Source organism: Gymnoscopelus braueri (genome assembly GCF_963280865.1).
Source record: "Gymnoscopelus braueri genome assembly, chromosome: 18".
In the NCBI taxonomy this organism is placed as follows: Eukaryota; Metazoa; Chordata; class Actinopteri; order Myctophiformes; family Myctophidae; genus Gymnoscopelus; species Gymnoscopelus braueri.
In genome coordinates this window covers 47,515,600-47,535,741 of record NC_137618.1, presented here as the reverse complement: position 1 = coordinate 47,535,741, position 20,142 = coordinate 47,515,600, and the positions used below count along the sequence as shown (strand labels likewise).

Here is a 20,142-nt window from a genome sequence, read left to right as displayed (position 1 = left end):
AGCTTGATAGCTATGAGCTTGTAGATCTGCTATTTTTGAATAGCCAAATAAATCTGAAAAATGACACAGATGCGTTCCCGGTCTAAATGGGTTAACTCAGAGCCATAAAGTTTGAGTTTCATTAGCGGAAATAGCAGGAGTGGAAATTGAGTTGACCCCCGAGGTGGTGATGGTGGCACAACCCAGGGGTTATATGAGGAACGGAAGCTGCTCTCTTGCCCCGGGCGGGGGACACACCACGTCCCTTTCCTAATAATCACAGAGAGCTGACACCGTCAGGCATGAGGGGAGCAGGTTGATGAGAGCTTTTCTGGAGAGTAGGAGAACGTTTGCTCTGAGTCAAGAGCCCCTCACCCCCCCCCCCCCAACCCACGCTCCTCACATGAACACCCGCCTAATTGATTTCCACCAGAGTCGACCTTGATGGAAAGAGTCATATCATGGTCGTCCCGTTGACTAAGCCCTTTGTATTAATTAGAATCATTACTGGTCAGAACCGCTCCCTGAACGACCGCTCTCTCTCCTCACTCAAACTCCCTCTCTCTTGCTTTGTCTCTCTCTCGATCACTCTGACTCTTTCTGTCTGGATCAGTGGTTTTCAACCTTTTTCATGCCAAGGGACCCCTAAATTGATCTACATTTGGCCGCAGACCCCCCCCTATCTCAAAATGTTTTGTGCCAGGGACCCCCAAAAGAGAATATTTGTTAAAAAAAACGCAAAATTCTACAGAATTCTTCAAACACTTTAGAGAGAAAATGTTCAAAAATAGCAGATCTACAAGCTCGCAGATCTGCTATTTTTTAATAGCCAAATGTACCCCCTGAAACCCCCTCAAGGACCGCCGCTGGTGGTCCCTGGACCACTGGTTGAGAACCACTGGTCTTAATCATGAACTGATGGCCTTTGCCCCTTGTTTCTGACACAGTACACAACTTTTGGGTTCCTTATTCTTGCTGCGCTGTTTCCTCTCCTTGTCTGTCTTCAACTAAACACATTTCCCTCCACCTCTTATTCCTCCTCTCTCTCTCTCTCTCTGTGTGTGTTCTGTGACCTCTCTCTCAGCCGGCCAGACCTCTCCTGCCCACCGCTCAGACTATCCAGTACTCCACGATCTCTTATCCAACGTCTCTGCTCTCCGCCTCCCCTAACCAACAATACACTGTGGTACCTATATACCTCCTTTTGTCTTCTTATTCCTCCTCCTCCTCTTCACCTCCTTCCACAAGGTTCTCCTTTCAGACCGTTCCGTCTGGTCTATCCCACTGACGCTCTTATCTTCTGCTCTGTCTTCCATTTCACCCTCTCGTTCGGTTGAGGAAGGGGAGAGGCGAGACGAGGATTGTAAACAAGCCATATTTGGAATGGCTTATCCCATTAAGACCGGGAACGCATCTGTGTCATTTTTTTAATTTATTTGTCTTTGATTTCGGTGCCGCCCTATGAGCTTGTAGATCTGATATTTTAAAAAAATATAGATTTTTTTTTTGCAAATCTTTGAATACATATATTGTTTTTGAAACATCATTTTTGACTCAAATCTTTGCTTCTGTGGCGTCCCTGGAAAAACATATTTTGATGGGGGTCGGGGACCCAAATACATATACATCATTTTTGGGGTCCTTGACATGAAAAAGGTTGAGCACCACTGATATAGCAACAATAGTTTTCATGAAAAATGAAGACATTTGACGGTTACAAATGTTCGCTTTAAAAATATATATATATTCAAAGATTTGCACAAATGAAAGATTTTTCAAAAATAGCAGATCTGCAAGCTCATAGCGCGGCACTCGGTGCCGCGCTATGAGCTTGTAGATCTGCTATTTTTGAATATAGCCAAAGAATTCTTAAAATGACTCGGATGCGTTCCCGTATTGAATGGCTTATTTAGAAAACAGATGCCAGACGAGCCACAGATGCCATTTATCAAAGACGATGTTAGGGTTGCGACGGCCTCGTTAAGTCGAGCTCGTCTCGAGTTATTTGTTTGTAAATCGGTGGCAACGACGTGCGTGCCAAACGTCAAGGGGACATATCGTTGCCGTCAGGCAGAAACCACGTATATGTCCAGAGCTGTTACTTTCGCACAGTATGGCATTCATCTAAGAACCCATTAAGGCTGATTCTACAAATGTCTTCTAAATCCTAAGTTAAAAAACAATATATATATGTTTCTATATCGGTGGTATTTTTCATGTCAAGGACCCCCACAATATGTATTTGGCCGTGGACCCCCATCCTAAAATATTTTGTTCCAGGGACCCCCAGAAGCAAAGACTCAAGTTACAAATGTTCACTTTAAAAAAATATATATATTCAAAGATTTGCATATATTTTCAATTTTTTTTAAAAATAGCAGATCTACTAGCAGATCATGAGCTTGTATATCTGCTATTTTTGAATAGCCAAAGTGTAAAATAATGGCTAGCTCAAATAAAAAAATGACACAGATGCGTTCCCGGTCTTAATGGGTTCAACCATGTATGACCAAAGCTGTTACTTTTGTGCATTCATTACCAAAAAAAGACACAGAAAGAAGTTGAAAAGCTGAGATGCGAGGTTTCTGCCCGACAGCAACGATATATATTTTGTTCTCCGGTCTCCACGTTTACAGCTCCACATCTTTAAGGAGTCGTAGCCATACAAATGAGAACGTTGGAGCATAATTTGACACAGACAGTGATGAAAGACTCATGAATAAGAAATGATGGCGGGGGGGGGGGGGGGGGGGTGAATCTTTTTGGCAGAATGAATGGAGCTAGTTCTATTTTAGGTGTCCTGTCCACTGGACCTCTGAATACATAATGTAACATTATCATCCTGAGCACAGCGCTAGTACATCTATTTAAACATGTACACAAGTCGGCTTTATTTCTTCCCTTTAAATATGTCTTTAACCCATTCAAACCGGGAACGCATCTGTGTAATCACTTTATCCATATTTTATACTTGGGCTATTCAAAAATAGCAGATATACAAGCTCATAGTGCGGCCATCTGTGCCGCGCTATGAGCTTGTAGATCTGCTATTTTTGAAGAATCTTGACCTAAGTGCAAATATTTTAATATATATTTTTAAAGGGGACATTTGTAACTCAAATCTTTCTGGGGGGGGGGTCCCTGGAACAAAATATTTTGAGGTGGGCGTCCGCGGCCAAATACTTATCATTTTGGGTGGTCCTTGACATGAAAAGTTTGAGCACCATTGATATTAACCCATTAAGACCTGGAACGCATCTGTGTCACTTTAGATTTCTTTGGCTATTAAAAAATAGCAGATCTACTTTTTTTTTTACTGTTAGGATTTAGAAAACATTTTTAAGAATTGCCTCAGGTCTTAATGGGTTAAAGCAACATAAGTTGTTCAGAAAACTGTTGGGATTTAGAAGACATTTTGTAGAATCCCCAAGAAGCAAAGATTTGAGTTAACAAATGTTATGCTTTAAAAAATTATAATATATATATTCAAAGATTTTCAAGCTGTTTCAAAAACAGAAATCTAAAAATGACAGGGATTATTTCCCGGTCTGAATGGGTTAAATGTGTGATTGTGTGAGCCCTTTAGAGTTTGCGTAGCCCTTTCTACCTCTTGTCACCACATTTTAAGCGGAGCATTTCCCCTTAGTCAGGTTTAATTAAAATGTCAATTAATGATTTATGGAGTCATTTTGAATTTCATTTGTTGTGTTTTGCCGCCCTTGTTCCCCTCCATTGATGCAAAAAACTAGTGCTCCGCTAACCTTTTTTCTTCTTTTTTTTGACCTGCACTCTCCTAATAAATATCCCCTTAATGACTGATTAAGGTTTTACATTTGTAGAAGACGGTGTTGAATAATTAATCCAGCGGCAGATGTTGAATTAGATTTTTTCCTATGAATAGAAACAGTCAGTTAGTCCCTCACCACTCCCAGCACCCAGTGAGGAGAGTGATGCGTGCTTTAAAAATGGGTCAGACATGAAAGTTCTTAACAGCCTGTTGCATGGCTGTAGTAGTAGATCAGTGGTTCTCAACCTTTTATCCCCCTCCCCAAATCATGCCAGGACCCCCCTGGGGGTCCCGACTAGTAGATGATGGTGTTTGAGGTAGGGCTGGGCGATACCACTTCAAAATCAATGTGTGTGATATTATTATTATTATTTTTATTTTTTTACATTAACCACTTAACCCTAGCATCCCTTTTCTGAGGAGAACTTTAGCCAAACATAGCAGATCTACAAGCTCACAACACCTCGCACTGCGAGTCGTTGTGAGCTTGTAGATCTGCTATTTTTGGCAAAGAGGTAAATAGTTGTAGAGGGGAAAAAGACAGACCAAGTAAAAAAAAAAGTTTAATCTGAAACACAATTTTATACATTATAGAGGGGGTCCCTGCGTCATCTGTCCTGCGTCATCTGTCTCTCAGGGGGTCCTTGGCCTGAAAAACATTGAAGACCCCTGGTTTAGACTGATGCCAGGTTCTTGGTTTACCTATAATCCTAGACTATCTCTATGCAATTGTGTGTGATCATCTTGCTTGACTAAGTCGCTCTGGATGAAGAGCGTCTGATAAATGCCTAAATTGTAAATTAGTTCTAAATATCGCTTTTGATTTAGTTTCGGGTTAACCCGTTAAAACCGGGAAGTGCCATTTTCAGATGTCCTTGACGTGAAAAAAGTTTGAGCACCACTGATATTATTGCAACCAATCAACCAAAAATATATGTATTTGGCTGCAGACCCCCATCTCAAAATGTTTTGTTCCAGGGACCCCCAGAAGCAAAGATTTGAGTTAAAAATGTTTGCTCTTAAAAATATATATATTCAAAGATTTGCACACATTTTCAAAAATTTTCAAAAATATCCAAAGAATAAAATAATGGTTTAAGTGGTTACACAGATGCGTTCCCGGTTTTAATGGTTTAATTGCACCAGCCCTTGTCATTGTTTTTATATTCTAATAATTTTCTTTGTTTTCCGTAACGTTGCAGCAAGACAGCCTGGGAGTCCAGTTCAACCACTTGAGCCTGGGCCGGCAGGCGGTGGGGGAGGGCCGGGACGCCCATACTGCCATGTACCCCTCCTCCGTGGTGCTCCAGGCCCCCCCGCAGCAGGCCGGCTACATGGTGGGACCCCCGCCGGGCCCCCAGCCCGTCCCCCAGCCTGGCCCCCCGGCCTACTCCAACAACCCCCAGGCCCCGCCGCCCGTCAACCAGCCAGTCATGCAGCAGCAGCAGCAGCAGCAGGCCTACATGCAACAGACCATGCAGCAGGTACACAGACAGTGTTATGTATGTATAGGGCTTATTATTGTCTCCGCCAGGCCGAAAGGCATGGCGAGAGAGTATGTTTTGCCCCCTGTCCGTGTGTCCGTCTGTCCGTCCTTCTGTCTGCGAGCAGCTAATCTCCGCCACTGTTGGCCCGGTCGCTGTGAAACTGCGCGCGCACACACCCTGGATGCCACAGCAGAACCTCTGCCCCACATTTTTCATTCTTTATTTTTTGGGTTTTTCCGTTTTTCCGTTAGTCACAAAGAACCAGGAGATAACATTTTCCCAAAAGTTGCTGCTCCATTCACTTCAATGTTAAAAAATAAACGGACAAAAAAATAACTTTTTCTAAGTACTAGCTTAGAAAAGTCTGGCAGTCTGTGAGGGTAAAAAAATAATACTCTGGCAGTTTAAGAGTTAATATAAAATTAAATGAATTAAATAAATAAAAATCCACAGGGCAGATATTACAAATATCTTAAAATATACATCAATGACATATTTCATAATTTTATACGTGTAAAAATAGCAGAAATAGCTGCGGTGTAAGCTTGTAGATCTGCTATTTCTGCTTTTTTTTATATTCGGAAATGTTTGAAAAAAAATTCAACATGGAAACAATTATGACGATTATGCAAAGATAATTGTGATCAAACAATGGCGATTAGACGAGTATGTAATAATTGTGACAGGCCTGGTTATGTAGACAGAGGCCAGGTTCATTTGTAGACCATCCTATAGTGTGTATTATATATTTTTATCCATTAAGACCGGGAAAGCATCTGTCATTTTAAGATGTCTTTGACTTTTCAAAAATAGCAGATCTACAAGCTCATAGCCGCATGAGCTTGTAGATCTGCAATTTTTTTGAAAAATCTTGAAAATGTGTGTATATATGTCACAGGTAAATTGGCATTCCAGGTAAATTGGAAGGGGAGCGCTTGTTTTTAGGCGCGGGGCTGCGAGGCGGGGCTTTTCGAGACAGGGTTTTTTACACGAGGCTCGCGAGAAGGAGGAGGAGGCGCGATGCGGGGCTTTGATACGAGGCGGCGCGAGGAGGAGGAGGAGGCGCGATGCGGGGCTTTGATACGAGGCGGCGCGAGAAGGAGGAGGAGGCGCGATGCGGGGCTTTGATACGAGGCGGCGCGAGGAGGAGGAGGAGGTGCGAGGAGTGGCTTTGATTCGACGCGGACCGCACGTGATAATAGTTATTGTCCATGACGGAGGCGCGCCGACTCAGCAGAGCTTGAGGCCGAGGAGGCGCGCACTCGCGCCTCCAGGCGCGAGTGCCCGCGCCGACCGGCCGAAGGTCTGCTGAGTCGAATCAGCGCCGTCCGAGTTGTGAACCGATAGGGGGAGAATAGATCTTTTTATGGGTTACTATCATACAGTCTATGGTTACTATCCAGTGTCCACTACGACACACACATGTGTGCGTGTGCATGTGTGCGCATGCACACATGCACACGCACACACGCATGTGCATGCGTGTGGATTCAGTGTGGATTCAGTGTGCATTCATTGCCCTCTAGCGTTGGTTCTACAGAATTGCCTGGCGGTGAAAACAAGCGCACCTTTTCCAATTTACCTGGAATGCCAATTTACCTGTAACATATATATGCCATGATTGATAGTTAGGAACCAAATAGACCCACACGGCTCTGAAAGTTGAAGTCTGAAAATTTTTGCACCATCAAGTTAAAATAGCACTGAGGATTTTACAGTGTAGCGATCTACACTGTCCCAGAGATGAAACATTGTGTCACATGGGGTTCCGTCGTGGTTTAGTGCATGTCAAACTGAGGGTTGAGAATCACTGCTTTTACCTCGTTATCTGTCTGCATTTTTACAAATGCGCCAAGAATTCAGCTCCATTATTAAAACCATTCTGCTATCTACACATTAATTGTTTATTTGTTGACTAAATTCAAATAGAGGATAGCTCTATAGCACCTTATGGCAGCCATGTCTCTAATGTATGCATGCTTATACCTCTCTCTCTCTCTCTCTCTCTCTCTCTCTCTCTCTCTCTCTCTCTCTCTCTCTCTCTGTGTGTGTGTGTAGATGCCAGCCTGTTACTGTGCACCTGGCCAGTACCCCCTCTCCAACCAGCAGTACCGCCCTGTGGGCACAGTGCAGTACACCGCCCCACAGAGCCAGCCAATGCCCCCACCCACACAACAGACAGGTAACACAATGCCCCCCTCCACCCCCCACACACACCAGACGGGTAACACGCCAGACATCTGAGCAAAGAGTCTTATAAACGCCGGGGGCCACAGCTCAGCTGTTTTTCAGGCATTTTTCTAACGTGAAAGCAGGCGTTTGCACATTGCATCTTCCCAGCACGTGCATAAAAATAGTAATCTAATAATAAAGTAATACATAAGTCAACCCATAATCTAATAATAACTAATGCATACGTAAACCAAGAACAATCATCAGCCTGTACATTGAAACCATACACACTATACTATAGGATGCCAGGCCAACAATGACCTGGCATCTGTCTACATAACATGCTATCTAAGTTACATTTTAGCCTTTGCATAATCCTGCAAGGTCGTCAAGGCTAGGGGCGAGTGCTACGGGCTGAGGTGGAGTCTGAAGAGGTGAGTCTTCAGCTTACGGCAGAAGATTGGGAGTGAGTCTGCAGTTCTAAATGCAATGGGGAGTTCATTACATAGTTTGGGAGCCAGAAGGGAGAAGAGTCTGGGACGTGTGGAGTGTTGTCCCGGATGTTTTAACGAAGGTTCTGACAGCTTCCCTGTGTTAGCTGATCTGAGAGAGCGGGGGAGGGGTTGTAGGGTTGGATCAGGCTTTGAAGATACGGGTGTGCCTGTGCCATACCTTTTGGTTATGTTATTTTAGTTGGTTTCTGTTTATTTGCATGTATTGCGACGGCAGAGGGAAGCTGCTACCGCTCTTGCTCTCTCTCATCCCCCGCTCCTACACCCCCCACCCTCCATCCCTCCCTCCTCCACATTTCTTTCCGTTGCACTCAGCACTTTATATTTCCCCGTGTTCTGCGTTCTTATGGCAGGTCCACAATGGGGCTCATCTCGAGCTCGAACTGCGGCAGGGAAATTAGGTGGCCGCCCCCGAGGGCGGTAGGAGCAAAGGAGCTAATTACAGCGGCGTGGCAGCTTTTTTTCTTTTTTTTCGGCACAGGCCCCATTGTGTTAGCCGTCCTCCTTAGCCCACGCAGTAACCGTCCCCCCCCCGTTCCCCAATCACATGCACAATTAGCATTGTTTCCTCCCCTGCCACGCTCAGCATAACTGCACTATTATGCACCAAAAACCTGTCTGGTGGGAAAGAGACGAGACGCTCCGCATCGCACCAGATCTCTCAACTGTTTAGCGATGGGTTTTCTCTCTCTCCTTTTTACCTGGGCTGCCATTTTACATTCATCTGTCATTGGGATTTTGTAACCACATGAACTGTAGTGTCCCTGTTCTGGTCATGTCATAATGGACCGTCATTCGGTGAAAGTAGTAGATTTATACTCTTACTGTGCTATTTACATTATTATTTTACTAAATTGTAGCTGCACTTTAAAGGGATAGTTCACCCAAAAAATACTTTTTTTCTATCGATTAGTCACCGCATAGAGACTCGAATTCATTGATATTTTTTTGTAAGCCAATAATAAGCCAATAATTTGATGACCAGCGGACCGGTAGGCAGTGGTTCCGGTAGGAGACACAAAGGAGAAAATAAAAAAATAAAAAAAAAGATTTCAAATGAATTAAGTTATACTTATGTTAACTTTATGAACTCAAATACAAATACATTGGACATAAAAAAGACAATAGAATTTTAATACTATTCATTAAGCTACTAATATAGACTGAAGTAATTAAAGCGGGTCATGTTTGCATGTTTGGAATTGTAACAGCTGAAATCTATAATATATCAGTATTCCGATATTAACCTGCGGGCCGCATTAAGTGAAGGTGGGGGCCGCATGTGGCCCCCGGTCCGCCAGTTGCCCATGAATGGTCTAGGTACATCTCTACTTATGACCATGCCTCCTCCGGTGGGTGGTCTGTCTGTCGCCGGGCTACCGTGTGGAAGCAAGAGAGCCAGGAGACGGGGCCGGGACGCTGTCTGAGAGGCCTATGATTCTCACAGTGAACCGGTCTCTTTTCCTGCCCCTCACTCCTCCTCCTCCTCTTCTCACCAGTGTTGATTTTGACAGCAAATTTTGATTTAGTTTTAGTCAGTCTTTTGAATCAAATTCCATTTAGTTTGTCATATTTTAGTCATCTGAAATGTTTTACTTTTTGTCTAGTTTTAGTCGACTAAATATACAGTTGATTTAGTCGACTAAAATGTATTTTGGCGGTGCCTTGATGGCGTCGTAATGGCTGATTTTACACTTGGTTGCATGCTGAAAATAGCTGATCTACAAGCTCACAACGCGTCGCAACGCGACGCGTTTTGAGCTTGTAGATCGGCTATTTTCAGAGCGCAACGCCAGAGCGAAACCAAACATAAAATGACTTGTCTTTTAGTTCTACTGGATCTCTTCTCCACTCGTCCCTCACTAACATTTTAGTCTAGTTTTTATTTGTTGACGAAATTGTCAATATATTTAGTCTTAGTTTTAGTCATCATAGCTTAGTTTTTATTTAGTTTTCGTCAGTGAAAAAAGGTAGTCGACGAACATTTTTCATCATAGTTTTAGTCGACGAAATCGACACTGCTTCTCACGCTATTAAAGTCGGGTGGGGGGGGGGGGGGGATTGTGGCCACGCTCTGCCGACCACCACCTATTTATTCAATGTTTCTTCAGGGCTGACTTCTCAAAGCCTTACATTGTTATTCCCCCCCCCCCATTATATCGATTGTCAAGAGTTTTTAATGTCTATTTTTGTGCTCGCTTTGATTGTAAGTTCTTTACTGTGTGTGATCTGCTAACCACAATAAAATGTTCCTTGATCAATACCTGTACCTCTTTATTACTTTGGGTTTGGATGTTCACATGGGCTAGCCTAGCATAGCATGCCTTTATAAAATTGTACACCTGTTTTTTTGCTTGTACTGTACCTACCATGAGAAAGCTTAAAGGGAAAGTTTACCCCAAAAATAACTTTCTCTCCCCTATTGATTAGTCACCTTGACCAGCGGACCGGTAGGCAGCGGTTCCGGTAGGAGATGCAAAGGAGACTCTTTGTGTCTCCTACCGGAACCACTGCCGGTCATCAAATTATTGGCTTAGGAATGCGACAAAAAAAAAAAATGTATTCAAGTCTCCATGGGGTGACTAATCGATAGGAAAACAGTAATTTTGGGGTGAACTATCCCTTTTAACCCATTAAGACCTGAGGCGATTATTAAAAATGTTTTCTAAATCCTAACAGTTTTTTGAAAAGAATCCCCCCCAAAAAAAAGTTTTTTGAAAAGAATCCCCCCAAAAATGGCAGATCTACAAGCTCATAGCTTGTATATCTGCGATTTTTGAATAGCCAAAGAAATCTAAAGTGACACAGATGCGTTCCAGGTCTTAATGGGTTAATATGTCATTTGTTCAGTTTTCAATTTTGTCTGTAAAACTTAAAGCCTACGGTTATATTGGGCCTATTTGAGAAGTGCAGACAGTGTTTTTTTTTAAATGGATGGTGGGAACTCAGTGTTACCAACGGTGAGCAGGGAAGAGAAACAACATGGTCCGCTTTCCTCCTCCTAGTAAAGCCCACTGTCAGGAAGAAACCTTGCGTCTCCATATTTAAACTTTAAAACTTTTTTATGGTGAAAGTGGTTAAGTGGGTCTGTTTTTCTAAATATTTGAATCAATGAAAAGTACTAACATGAGCTCTAACGTGACTAACTAATACCTACATTGGACACATTGGAACACAGGTTATTCCCCCTCCCCTTTGTGCAAAATCTTTGAATATATTTATTTTTTAAAGCGGACATTTGTAACTCTGGACATTTGCTTCTGGGAATTCTACAAATGAATAAAAAAAACGTTGCTATAATCACTGGTTCTCCAACTTAATGTATTTGGCCGTGGTCCCCCATCTCAAAATATATTCTCCCAGGGACCCCCAGAAGTTGTAACATGAGTCAAAAATGTTCGCTTAAAAAAATATATATATTCATTAAGATTTGCACAATGTTCCAAGATTTTTCAAAAATAGCAGATCTACAAGCTAATGAGCTTGTAGATCTGCTATTTTTGAATAGCCAAAGAAATCTTAAAATGCGTTCCCAGTCTTAAAGGGTTAACGAGGAGCAGGTCAACAGGCCTGTTTAATCGTATCTCCTATAAGCCCCTGACATGCAACGCGCACCGCACCACACAAGCACTCAACGTTCTGAGGAGGTCCAAGAGTCATGGACGGAACGCATCCATCCTCCCCTCCATCTCGCTCAGTGGGGCAAAGAGACAGAACGTTTAATTTTACATTCGCTTCATGCTCGGGGTTTTTGTAAGTGGAGGTGAGAGAAATGACAACTATAAATAGCCCAGCCTAGTCGCGGTCGCCGTCCCGCCGGAGGCCGTCATCCATTCCTTTTTGTCCCACTTTCCTCCGTCTCATCTTGGACCAAAATTGATTGCTGTCGCTCTGGCCAAAAGCCAGGAGAAATTGCAGAATTGCCCCGCCGCCTCCCCGACCGTTCTCATGCCTGATTTATACCTTGTCGCGCAAGGGAGTCGCGCACCGAAAAATAGCCGATATACAAGCTTACAGCGGGTATGAAACAGACATAAGTCTCCAGCCACTCAAATTGGAGCTTTTATTTTATTTATTTTTTCACTCTGCAAGCACAGGCTGGTGTCTGCGGCCAGATGCATATAATTTAATAAATGTTTTTTTTACATTTGTAGAATCCCCAGAAGCAAAGATTTGAGTTACAAATGTTTGCTTTAAAAAATATGTATTCAAAGATTTGCACACACACAAAAAAATAGCCAAAGTATAAGATAATGGTTATAGTGGTTAAAATCTAAAATGACAGATGCTTTCCCTGGTCTTAACTCACTGAGTGCCAGAATTACGATTTTAGATTTTTTTTTTTTTTTTTACCATAGCGGTAAAACACGTGAAACATGTTAATGGCACTCAATGAGTTAATGGGCTAGCCGACACACCAGAGTCTATGATCATCGGAAATCATCACTCATGTCTGCTCACTTGCTTTGAAGAATAGACTTTTATTTCTTTTCTTTTTCTTTTCCGTTTCTTTTTTTCGTTGGTGCTCCAGGATACCAAACTGTGATGCCAAATCAACCGCAGAGCTATCAGAGCGTGATAGGACTCCAGCAGCCACAGAGTCAGAGCCTGGTCACTGGCCAGCATAGCAATATGGGAAATCAGATGCAAGGCATGATGGTCCAATACTCCTCCATGCCATCTTATCAGGTTTGTATTCTATACTCCTCCATGCCATCTTATCAGGTGTGTATTCTGTATACCTCCATGCCATCTTATCAGGTTTGTATTCTATACTCCTCCATGCCATCTTATCAGGTGTGTATTCTGTACACCTCCATGCCATCTTATCAGGTGTGTATTCTATACTCCTCCATGCCATCTTATCAGGTGTGTATTCTATACTCTATTCTTAGACCCTCCAGAAAAACGCGATAATGCATGTATGCGCATAATATGCGCATAAATTCTTTTTTTAAAGGGAACATCGCATAGCATCGCATAATATGTGGTACATATTTTGCAACTTCACGCAATTTCAGCGCATAAAACCACATAAAAACCCAGCATATTTCATCGCAAAATCTAGGATTTTTGCCTGCGTTTTTCTGGAGGGTCTATATTCTATACTATACTTTTTCCCACAAAAAAAATATCACCTACCCTAACTTTTTTCATGATATAATCAGTCATATTACATTTACCATCCATTTTGGTAAATATATTGTTGCAGAATGTTTCTAAATGCACTGTCACTAATATCACTACAATGGAACATTGTGAGTACTGCAGGCATCTGTATGGAGGCTGTCCTCATAAAGCAAGTATGTGTGTCTCTCGTTCCGGCAGGTATCCATGCCTCAAGGGTCCCAGGGTGTACCACAGCAGACATATCAGCAGCCAATCCTCATCCCCAACCAGTCTAACCAGGGGCCCATGCCTGGCTCTGGGGTCCAGGTCTACTACAGTGTTATCACGCCCAACCAACAGAACTCCATGAGGTACAGTAAGCAAAAAGAACACACAGCTTTCACCTTACTTTTAAGTACGTAAAGTAGGTCAGAAGGACTTATTGTAGGTACCAGCTGAGCAAACCAGGGCATCTAGACCCCCTGGGAGATGGATTGCCGAGGTTGAGCGCCGCCACCTACCGTCAGCTCCCCAGCACTAACCACCAGTGGTGTAAAAGTAACTAAGTACATTTACTGAAGTACTGTACCAAGTACAATGTTTTGGTATTTTTACTTTACCGGAGTATTTCCAGTTTTCAGTACTTTTACTTCTACTCCACTACATCTCAAGAGGCAAATATTGTACTTTTACTCCATTAGAATTATTTGAAAACGTAAGTTCTAGTTACTTTGCAGATATAAATCATTATATTATAAAACATACATTAACCACTTCAGCCCTATTTTATGCGTATACCGATCTGCAAGCTCGCAAATGCGACACGTTGTGAGCTTGTAGACCTGCTATTTTCAAACATTTTACTACTTTTACTTTTGGTACTTTAAGTACATTTTGATACCAATACTTTTACTCAAGTAAATCTTTAATTCCGGGCTTTTACTTGTAAAGAGTACTTCTACATTGCAGTATTGATACTTTTACTTAAGTAAAACATTTCAGTGCTTTTTCCACCACTGCTAACCACAAGAAGTAGTTTACCCAAGCTCATACGCTGAGTCGGAGGGGCCCGGTGATCGAACCCAGAACCTTGCGATTTGATTTAACCCATTAAGGCCTGAGGCCGATTCTACAAATGTTTTCTAAATCCTAACGCTTTAAGAAAATATATATATTCAAAGATTTGCAAAAGATTTCACGATTTTTCAAAAATAGCAGATCTACAAGCTCATAGCGCGGCACTCGGTGCCGTGCTATGAGCTTGTGTATCTGCTATTTTTGAATAGCCAAAGAAATCTTAAAATGACACAGATGCGTTCCCGGTCTTAATGGGTTAAAAGGTAAAAGGCTCTACCGACTCTTTGAGTTACCCCGGGCACCTCGGTTTGTAATGGTCACGGAGAGAGGCGGACTTTAGGAGCCAGCAGTTAGTTACTCACCACACATATTCTCCCCCCCCCAAGTTGTTTTCATAACATCACAAAGTTTGTCAAGTTCAGACCATAAAAACTAGACGCTGCAACACACTCGCCCTAACCCGATCATCAGTCTACTGCTGCTGCTGCCATGCCTGCTGCTGTCACCTCTGTGGGAACCTGCGCATTGGGAAAGGGAAGGGGTCACTTTGAAACCCATCCACCACCCCCCCACAAACCCCCTTCAGGGGCCTCTTTTTTTAGTAGGCCAACTCAAGATGATTTATAAGGCCAGATATCCAGTGAGTCTTAATATAACAGCGCAGGGTCCCGTGTGGTGAGCCGTTCTCTCTCTACAACCATCCTTCATGTTGGCCGCTGTGCACAGACTGTGCGCTGCCTTATTCCTCAGGGTCCCGTGCGTGCCTCCTCCTCCTCCTCCTCCGCCTGTCTGCAGCTGCTGCCTCTGTGCTTTGGGGGCTGACGCATCGCCTCCCATCGCTTTGCTTATATCCTTATTAACCCGTTCAGACGGGGAAGGCATCTGCGTCAGCATGTCTTTATTTTTTAGATTCCTTTGGGCTATTCAAAAATAGCAGATCTACAAGTTCATAGCGCAGCACCGAGTGCCACGCTACGAGCTTGTAGATCTGTTATTTTTTTTAAATCGTTGTGCAAATCTTTGAATTTATATATTTTTAAAGCGAACATTTGTGACTCAAATCTTTGCTTCTGGTGGTGATTCTGCAAATGTCTTCTAAAACAGTTTTCTGATAAAAACGTATGTCGCTGTGTAAGTGGTGCTTAAAACCTTTTTCATGTCAAGGACCCCCCAAAATTTTATTTATTATACTGTATGCATCTCAAAATATTTGAAGCAAAGATTTGAGTAAAAAATGTTCCCTTTGAAAAAAAAAATATATTCAAATATTTGCACAAATGTTCAAGATTTTTCCAAAATAGCAGATCTACAAGCTCATAGCACGGCACTCGGTGCCGCGCTATGAGCTTGTAGATCGGCTATTGTTGAATTGCCAAAGTATACAATATGGATAAAGTGGTTACACGGATGCGTTCCCGGTCTTTATGGGTTAAATCAGGATGGAGGAGCCAGCCCCTCGAAAGCAAAGGGGGGAAGAAAAAAAACAAAGTGGCACGCCGGCAATTTGGTTACCGAAGGGGCCCTGCAATGATAAATGCTCATTGCCCTTGATTTGTTTTGATTTGGCTGAAAATGAGGTCCGTGGTGACTACCAACCCCCCCCCCCCCCCGCTCCTACCCAGCAGTCAACATGCCCCCCCCCTCTCCCCCACTACCATGTGATGAGGATATTTATTGCCCTTCTAATGTAATACAGGCTATCGATCCCCCGTGTACTCTGTGTTCCACTTGGCTAATTTAGCCCCTTTTTTAGGCCAATGAGCTGAATGCTGATTACATGGAGTGAAGCAGTGCGACTGTTGGGAGAGGTGCAGTGGTTGAAAGAAGTACTCGGATATTTTACTTAAGTAAAAGTAGCAATGCCACAATATAAAAATACTCTGTTACGAAAGCAAAAAGGTGTTACTTGAGTAAAAGTACAAAAGTATTGGCGTCAAGATATACTAAAAGTACCAAACGGAAAAGTACTAAAATGTTTGAAAATAGCAGATCTACAAGCTCACAAGCTTGTAGATCGGCTATTTTCAAATAGCCTATCTATAAAATAGGGCTGAAGTGGTTTTATGTATGTTATAATGTAGTAATTAAATTATTGTAATAATTAAATTAATGTAATAAAAACGAGACCAGTTATACTTCAGCTGTGTCACACCAAAAGTGGTGACCCATTGAATGGAAAGGGCCACCACCGCAATCACCACAGACTGCAAGGTATAGGTCACCGATTTCCGTGTAACATCTCTCTCAAGTCTCTCGTTGACAGAGGAGCTTGTTAATTTATCAGGAAATGGTGCAAATGCGTCGGATGGATTTTCCTTTTCCTTTGTGGCAGAACAGAAAGAACAGGGAAATCTAGGTCTTAAATGTAACAAAGTAACACCATTGTTTTGGAAAAGGTAACTAAGTAACCGAGTACTCTAATTGAAGAACTAACGCGCCAGGTTACTCAAAAAAGTATTACATTAACGGTGTTACTTGTAACGCATTACCCCCAACACTGTTCACCGCTAGAGCTAGACCCATAATATACAGTATGTCGTGAATTTTTTTTAACCACTTACTACCTAGTGTCTCTATTTGTCATTAGCTCATTCACTGCCAAGGACGTAAAAAACGTAATTATTTCCAATTACCAATGCTGCCAAGGACGTAAAAAAAAAAAAAAAATGATTTGCTGCTCCATTCACCTCTTGGTTAACTTATTACTTAAAAATCCTGTATCTTGGCTCCTGTGTACTTTTTTTTTACTATGTATTTTTGGTCAAGACATGCTATTTTCAAAGGCAGACAATTAATGTCAACGAGGTCGCGATGACCTCGTTGACATTTGTGAAACCACACAGTTATAACCCTCAGAGATTAGCAACCATCAGAGGATCGATCATAATGGAGATAAATATTCTGTGACTACTTCAAAAAGGTACAGAAAATGTAATAAAAAATGTATTAGAAAAGTTTTCACAAGTTTGTCAAGGTGTCTTACAAAATGGCGATCGGAATAATTGCATCAGTCGGGCTCTTAACCCATTAAGACCTGAGGCCGATTCTACAAATGTTGTTTTCTGAAAAACCTATGTTATGTATATCAGTGGTGATCAAAACTTTTTCATGTCAAGGACCCTCAAAATGATATGCATTTGGCCGCCATCTCAAAATATGTTGTTCCAGGGGACCCCCAGAAGCAAAGATTTGAGTAAACAAATCTTAGCTTTAAAAATATATATATATTCAAAGATTTGCACACATCTTCAAGATGTTTCCAAAAAGCAGATCTACAAGCTCATAATAACGCTTTGAATAGCCAAAGTATAAAATTACACCCGGTTTTCAAGGGGTTAACTTCCAACTCTTCTTCTGTTGCAGCTCCTCAGTGGGGTTCCTGCCCCCTCCTGGGTCGGAGCAGATGCAGTTCCCGCGGCCGTCCTCTCCCTGTAACTCCCAGCAGATCCCTGCACAGCAGTGCTCAGGTACGGTACACATCCCCCCCCCCTTTGGCTTCACCAAGGAAAGGCTGAATCAATAGCTCTGGATGAGGGAGTGGAGCAAAGCAAAGCCCCCTGGCTGTCTGTGGTTTGGTTTGGTTGGTTGGCTGGAGAGAGCTCTTTGCTAATAATCTCTGGGCCAACAAACGACTGAAGCTATTTCTGGATCTTGTTTTCTTAACCCTTTTAAGACCTGAAGCCGATTCTATTCTACAAATGTCTTCTAAATCCCAACAGTATTCTGAAAAAAACGTATGTTGCTATGTCAGTGGTGCTCAAAACTTTTTCATGTCAAGGACCCCCAAAATGATATGTATTTGGCCGCCGACCCCCATCTCAAAATATTTAGTTCCAGGGACCTCCCAGAAGCAAAGATTTGAGATAAAAATGTTCGCTTTAATATAATATAAATATATTAATTTGCACACATTTTCTCGATTTTAAAAATAAAATAGCCAAAGTGTAAAATACTTTTTAGCTCAAATCAAGAAGTGACACAGATGCGTTCCAGGTCTTAATGGTTAACTTGTATGTCGTCTCTGTCGGGTGGAAACCTCATATGTCCAAAACTTGTTTCAAATTAAAAAATGGCAAAAGTAGCAGATCTACAAGCTCGTGCCACGTTTGTAGCTTCTGCTACTTTTGCCGCTTTTGTGCCACATTGTAGTATGATCAAGTAGGACGTTAATTTACGGAGAGAAAAAAAAAAACATAAAAAGCTAAATTATGGAGATCTGAAGTTTCTGCCCGACAGCAACAAAAATTTATACTTCACATTTGTTGATTTTTAAACGGAGCGTTACAACTTGAGAATTGCCGCGCTCATGCTTGACCACTTTCAATGTGGCGTTCTTATTTTGCGCATGTCATTGTAGGTAAAACGATTGCAAAAAGGGGCAGCTGCAAGCTCACACAAAACGATGTCTCGAGAGCTTGTAGATCTGCTTTTTTCACTTAACCGGTTAATCAATCCGAAACCACCAACAAGTACAGGATATTCCCACACATTGACCTCATCATACAGTATGTCATTAATGCCACTAAGTCTGAAAACAACAAAAACGTGCTAATCGTTTCTTCGGAAAGGTAATCGATCGCGAAGAATAAAATCGATAGCTGCAGCTCTACACTTGTCCTTCTCGCCTCTGTCTTCAGCAGTGGTGTAAAGTAATAAAGTACATTTACTCTCATTTAGACCTGAGGCCGATTCTAAAAACGCCTTCTAAATCCTGACCTATGTTTTCTGAAAAACTTCAAATATTTAATCAAAAATGACAGAAAATGTATGTTGCTATATACTGTACATAGCAGGACAGGAACCCCAAAAGGGGTTCCTGTCCTGAAAGGTATAGTTACAAAAAGGGGTTCCCGCCCAAAATGGGTTAAAGGGTAAGACCACTTTAGTAGAGGTTTGGGTTGTGTAGTTACCTTGCCATGATGTAACTCCAAAGGTGGGCAAGAAATCAAAAATAATTGCTCCATTGATTAGAAATTGATGATTCAAAATATGCTCCTCATTGACTTACATTGTACGGTAAAACAGCTCTCAAAGTCACTCTTTTAGCATATAAATGAACCCAAACATAGCTGATTCAGACAATATAGAGCATCACCAAACCCAGTACTGTTTGTTTTTTTTAATAAAAATGTCAACTTCCTGTTGATTTTACTATTTGAAGATCTGGATCCGGATCCGCCGATCCAGTCCGGGTTTTCTACTTATTAAAAATGGCAAAATCAACAGGAAGTTGACATTTTTATTTAAAAAAAAAACAGTACTGGGTTTGGTGATGCTCTATATTGTCTGAATCAACTTTGTTTGCGTTCGTTTTTGTGCTAAAAGAGTGACTTTGAGAGCAGTTTTACCGTACAATGTAAGTCAATGAGGAGCATATTTTGAATGATCAATTTCTAATCAATGGCGCAATTATTTTTTATTTCTAGCCCACCTTTGGAGTTACATCATGGCAAGGTAACTACACAACCCAAACCTCTACCAAAGTGGTCTTGCCCTTTAAGTACTGTACTTAAGTACAATTTTGAGGTATTTGTACTTCACTTGAGTATTATATATGTCACAGTACGTTTGGAGAACCAGTACGATTGAAGACAGAGCGCTCGTTTTTAGGCACGGGGCTCCTTCGGGGCGAGGCGGGGCTTTTCGAGACAGGGTTTATTAGCGAGGCTGGCGAGGAGGAGAAGGAGGACGCGGCGCTGCGAGGCGCGGGTTTATTACGCGAGGCTCGCGAGGAAGAGGAGCCTCCTCCTCCTCCTCCTCCTCCTCGCGTAATAAACCGTCCTCTCCTTCTCTCCTTCTCCTCCTCCTCCTCCAAGGAGAAGGAGAACGCGGAGAGGCGGGGCTTTGATGCGCCGACTCGGACCGGTCTTTTGTTGTTCCCCCCCACATAGCAACCAGGAAGCTACGCTAGGGGAACCATAATATCTATGAGGGGAACGCTGAACACGCGTTCACACGCACACGCTTGTCCATGACGGAGGCGCGCCGGCTCAATAGAGCTTGAGGCCGAGGAAGCGCG

At 42.4% G+C, this 20,142-nt stretch overlaps 1 protein-coding gene across 7 annotated transcripts in view; it reads left to right on the top strand.

The window, feature by feature from the left end:
* LOC308073618 (R3H domain-containing protein 1-like) overlaps nucleotides 1-20,142 on the top strand; it is a 115,303-nt gene that overhangs the window by 82,339 nt on the left and 12,822 nt on the right. For 6 of the 7 annotated variants that reach the window (XM_080412631.1, XM_080412629.1, XM_080412626.1 and 3 more), the window contains 6 exons: nucleotides 1,064-1,165; nucleotides 4,969-5,250; nucleotides 7,312-7,435; nucleotides 12,469-12,626; nucleotides 13,266-13,417; nucleotides 17,487-17,590. In XM_080412631.1, coding sequence (XP_080268757.1) covers nucleotides 1,064-1,165; nucleotides 4,969-5,250; nucleotides 7,312-7,435; nucleotides 12,469-12,626; nucleotides 13,266-13,417; nucleotides 17,487-17,590 — 922 coding nt within the window. The remainder of the gene's footprint in view (nucleotides 1-1,063; nucleotides 1,166-4,968; nucleotides 5,251-7,311; nucleotides 7,436-12,468; nucleotides 12,627-13,265; nucleotides 13,418-17,486; nucleotides 17,591-20,142) is intronic. The other variant, XM_080412630.1, reaches the window with a different exon arrangement.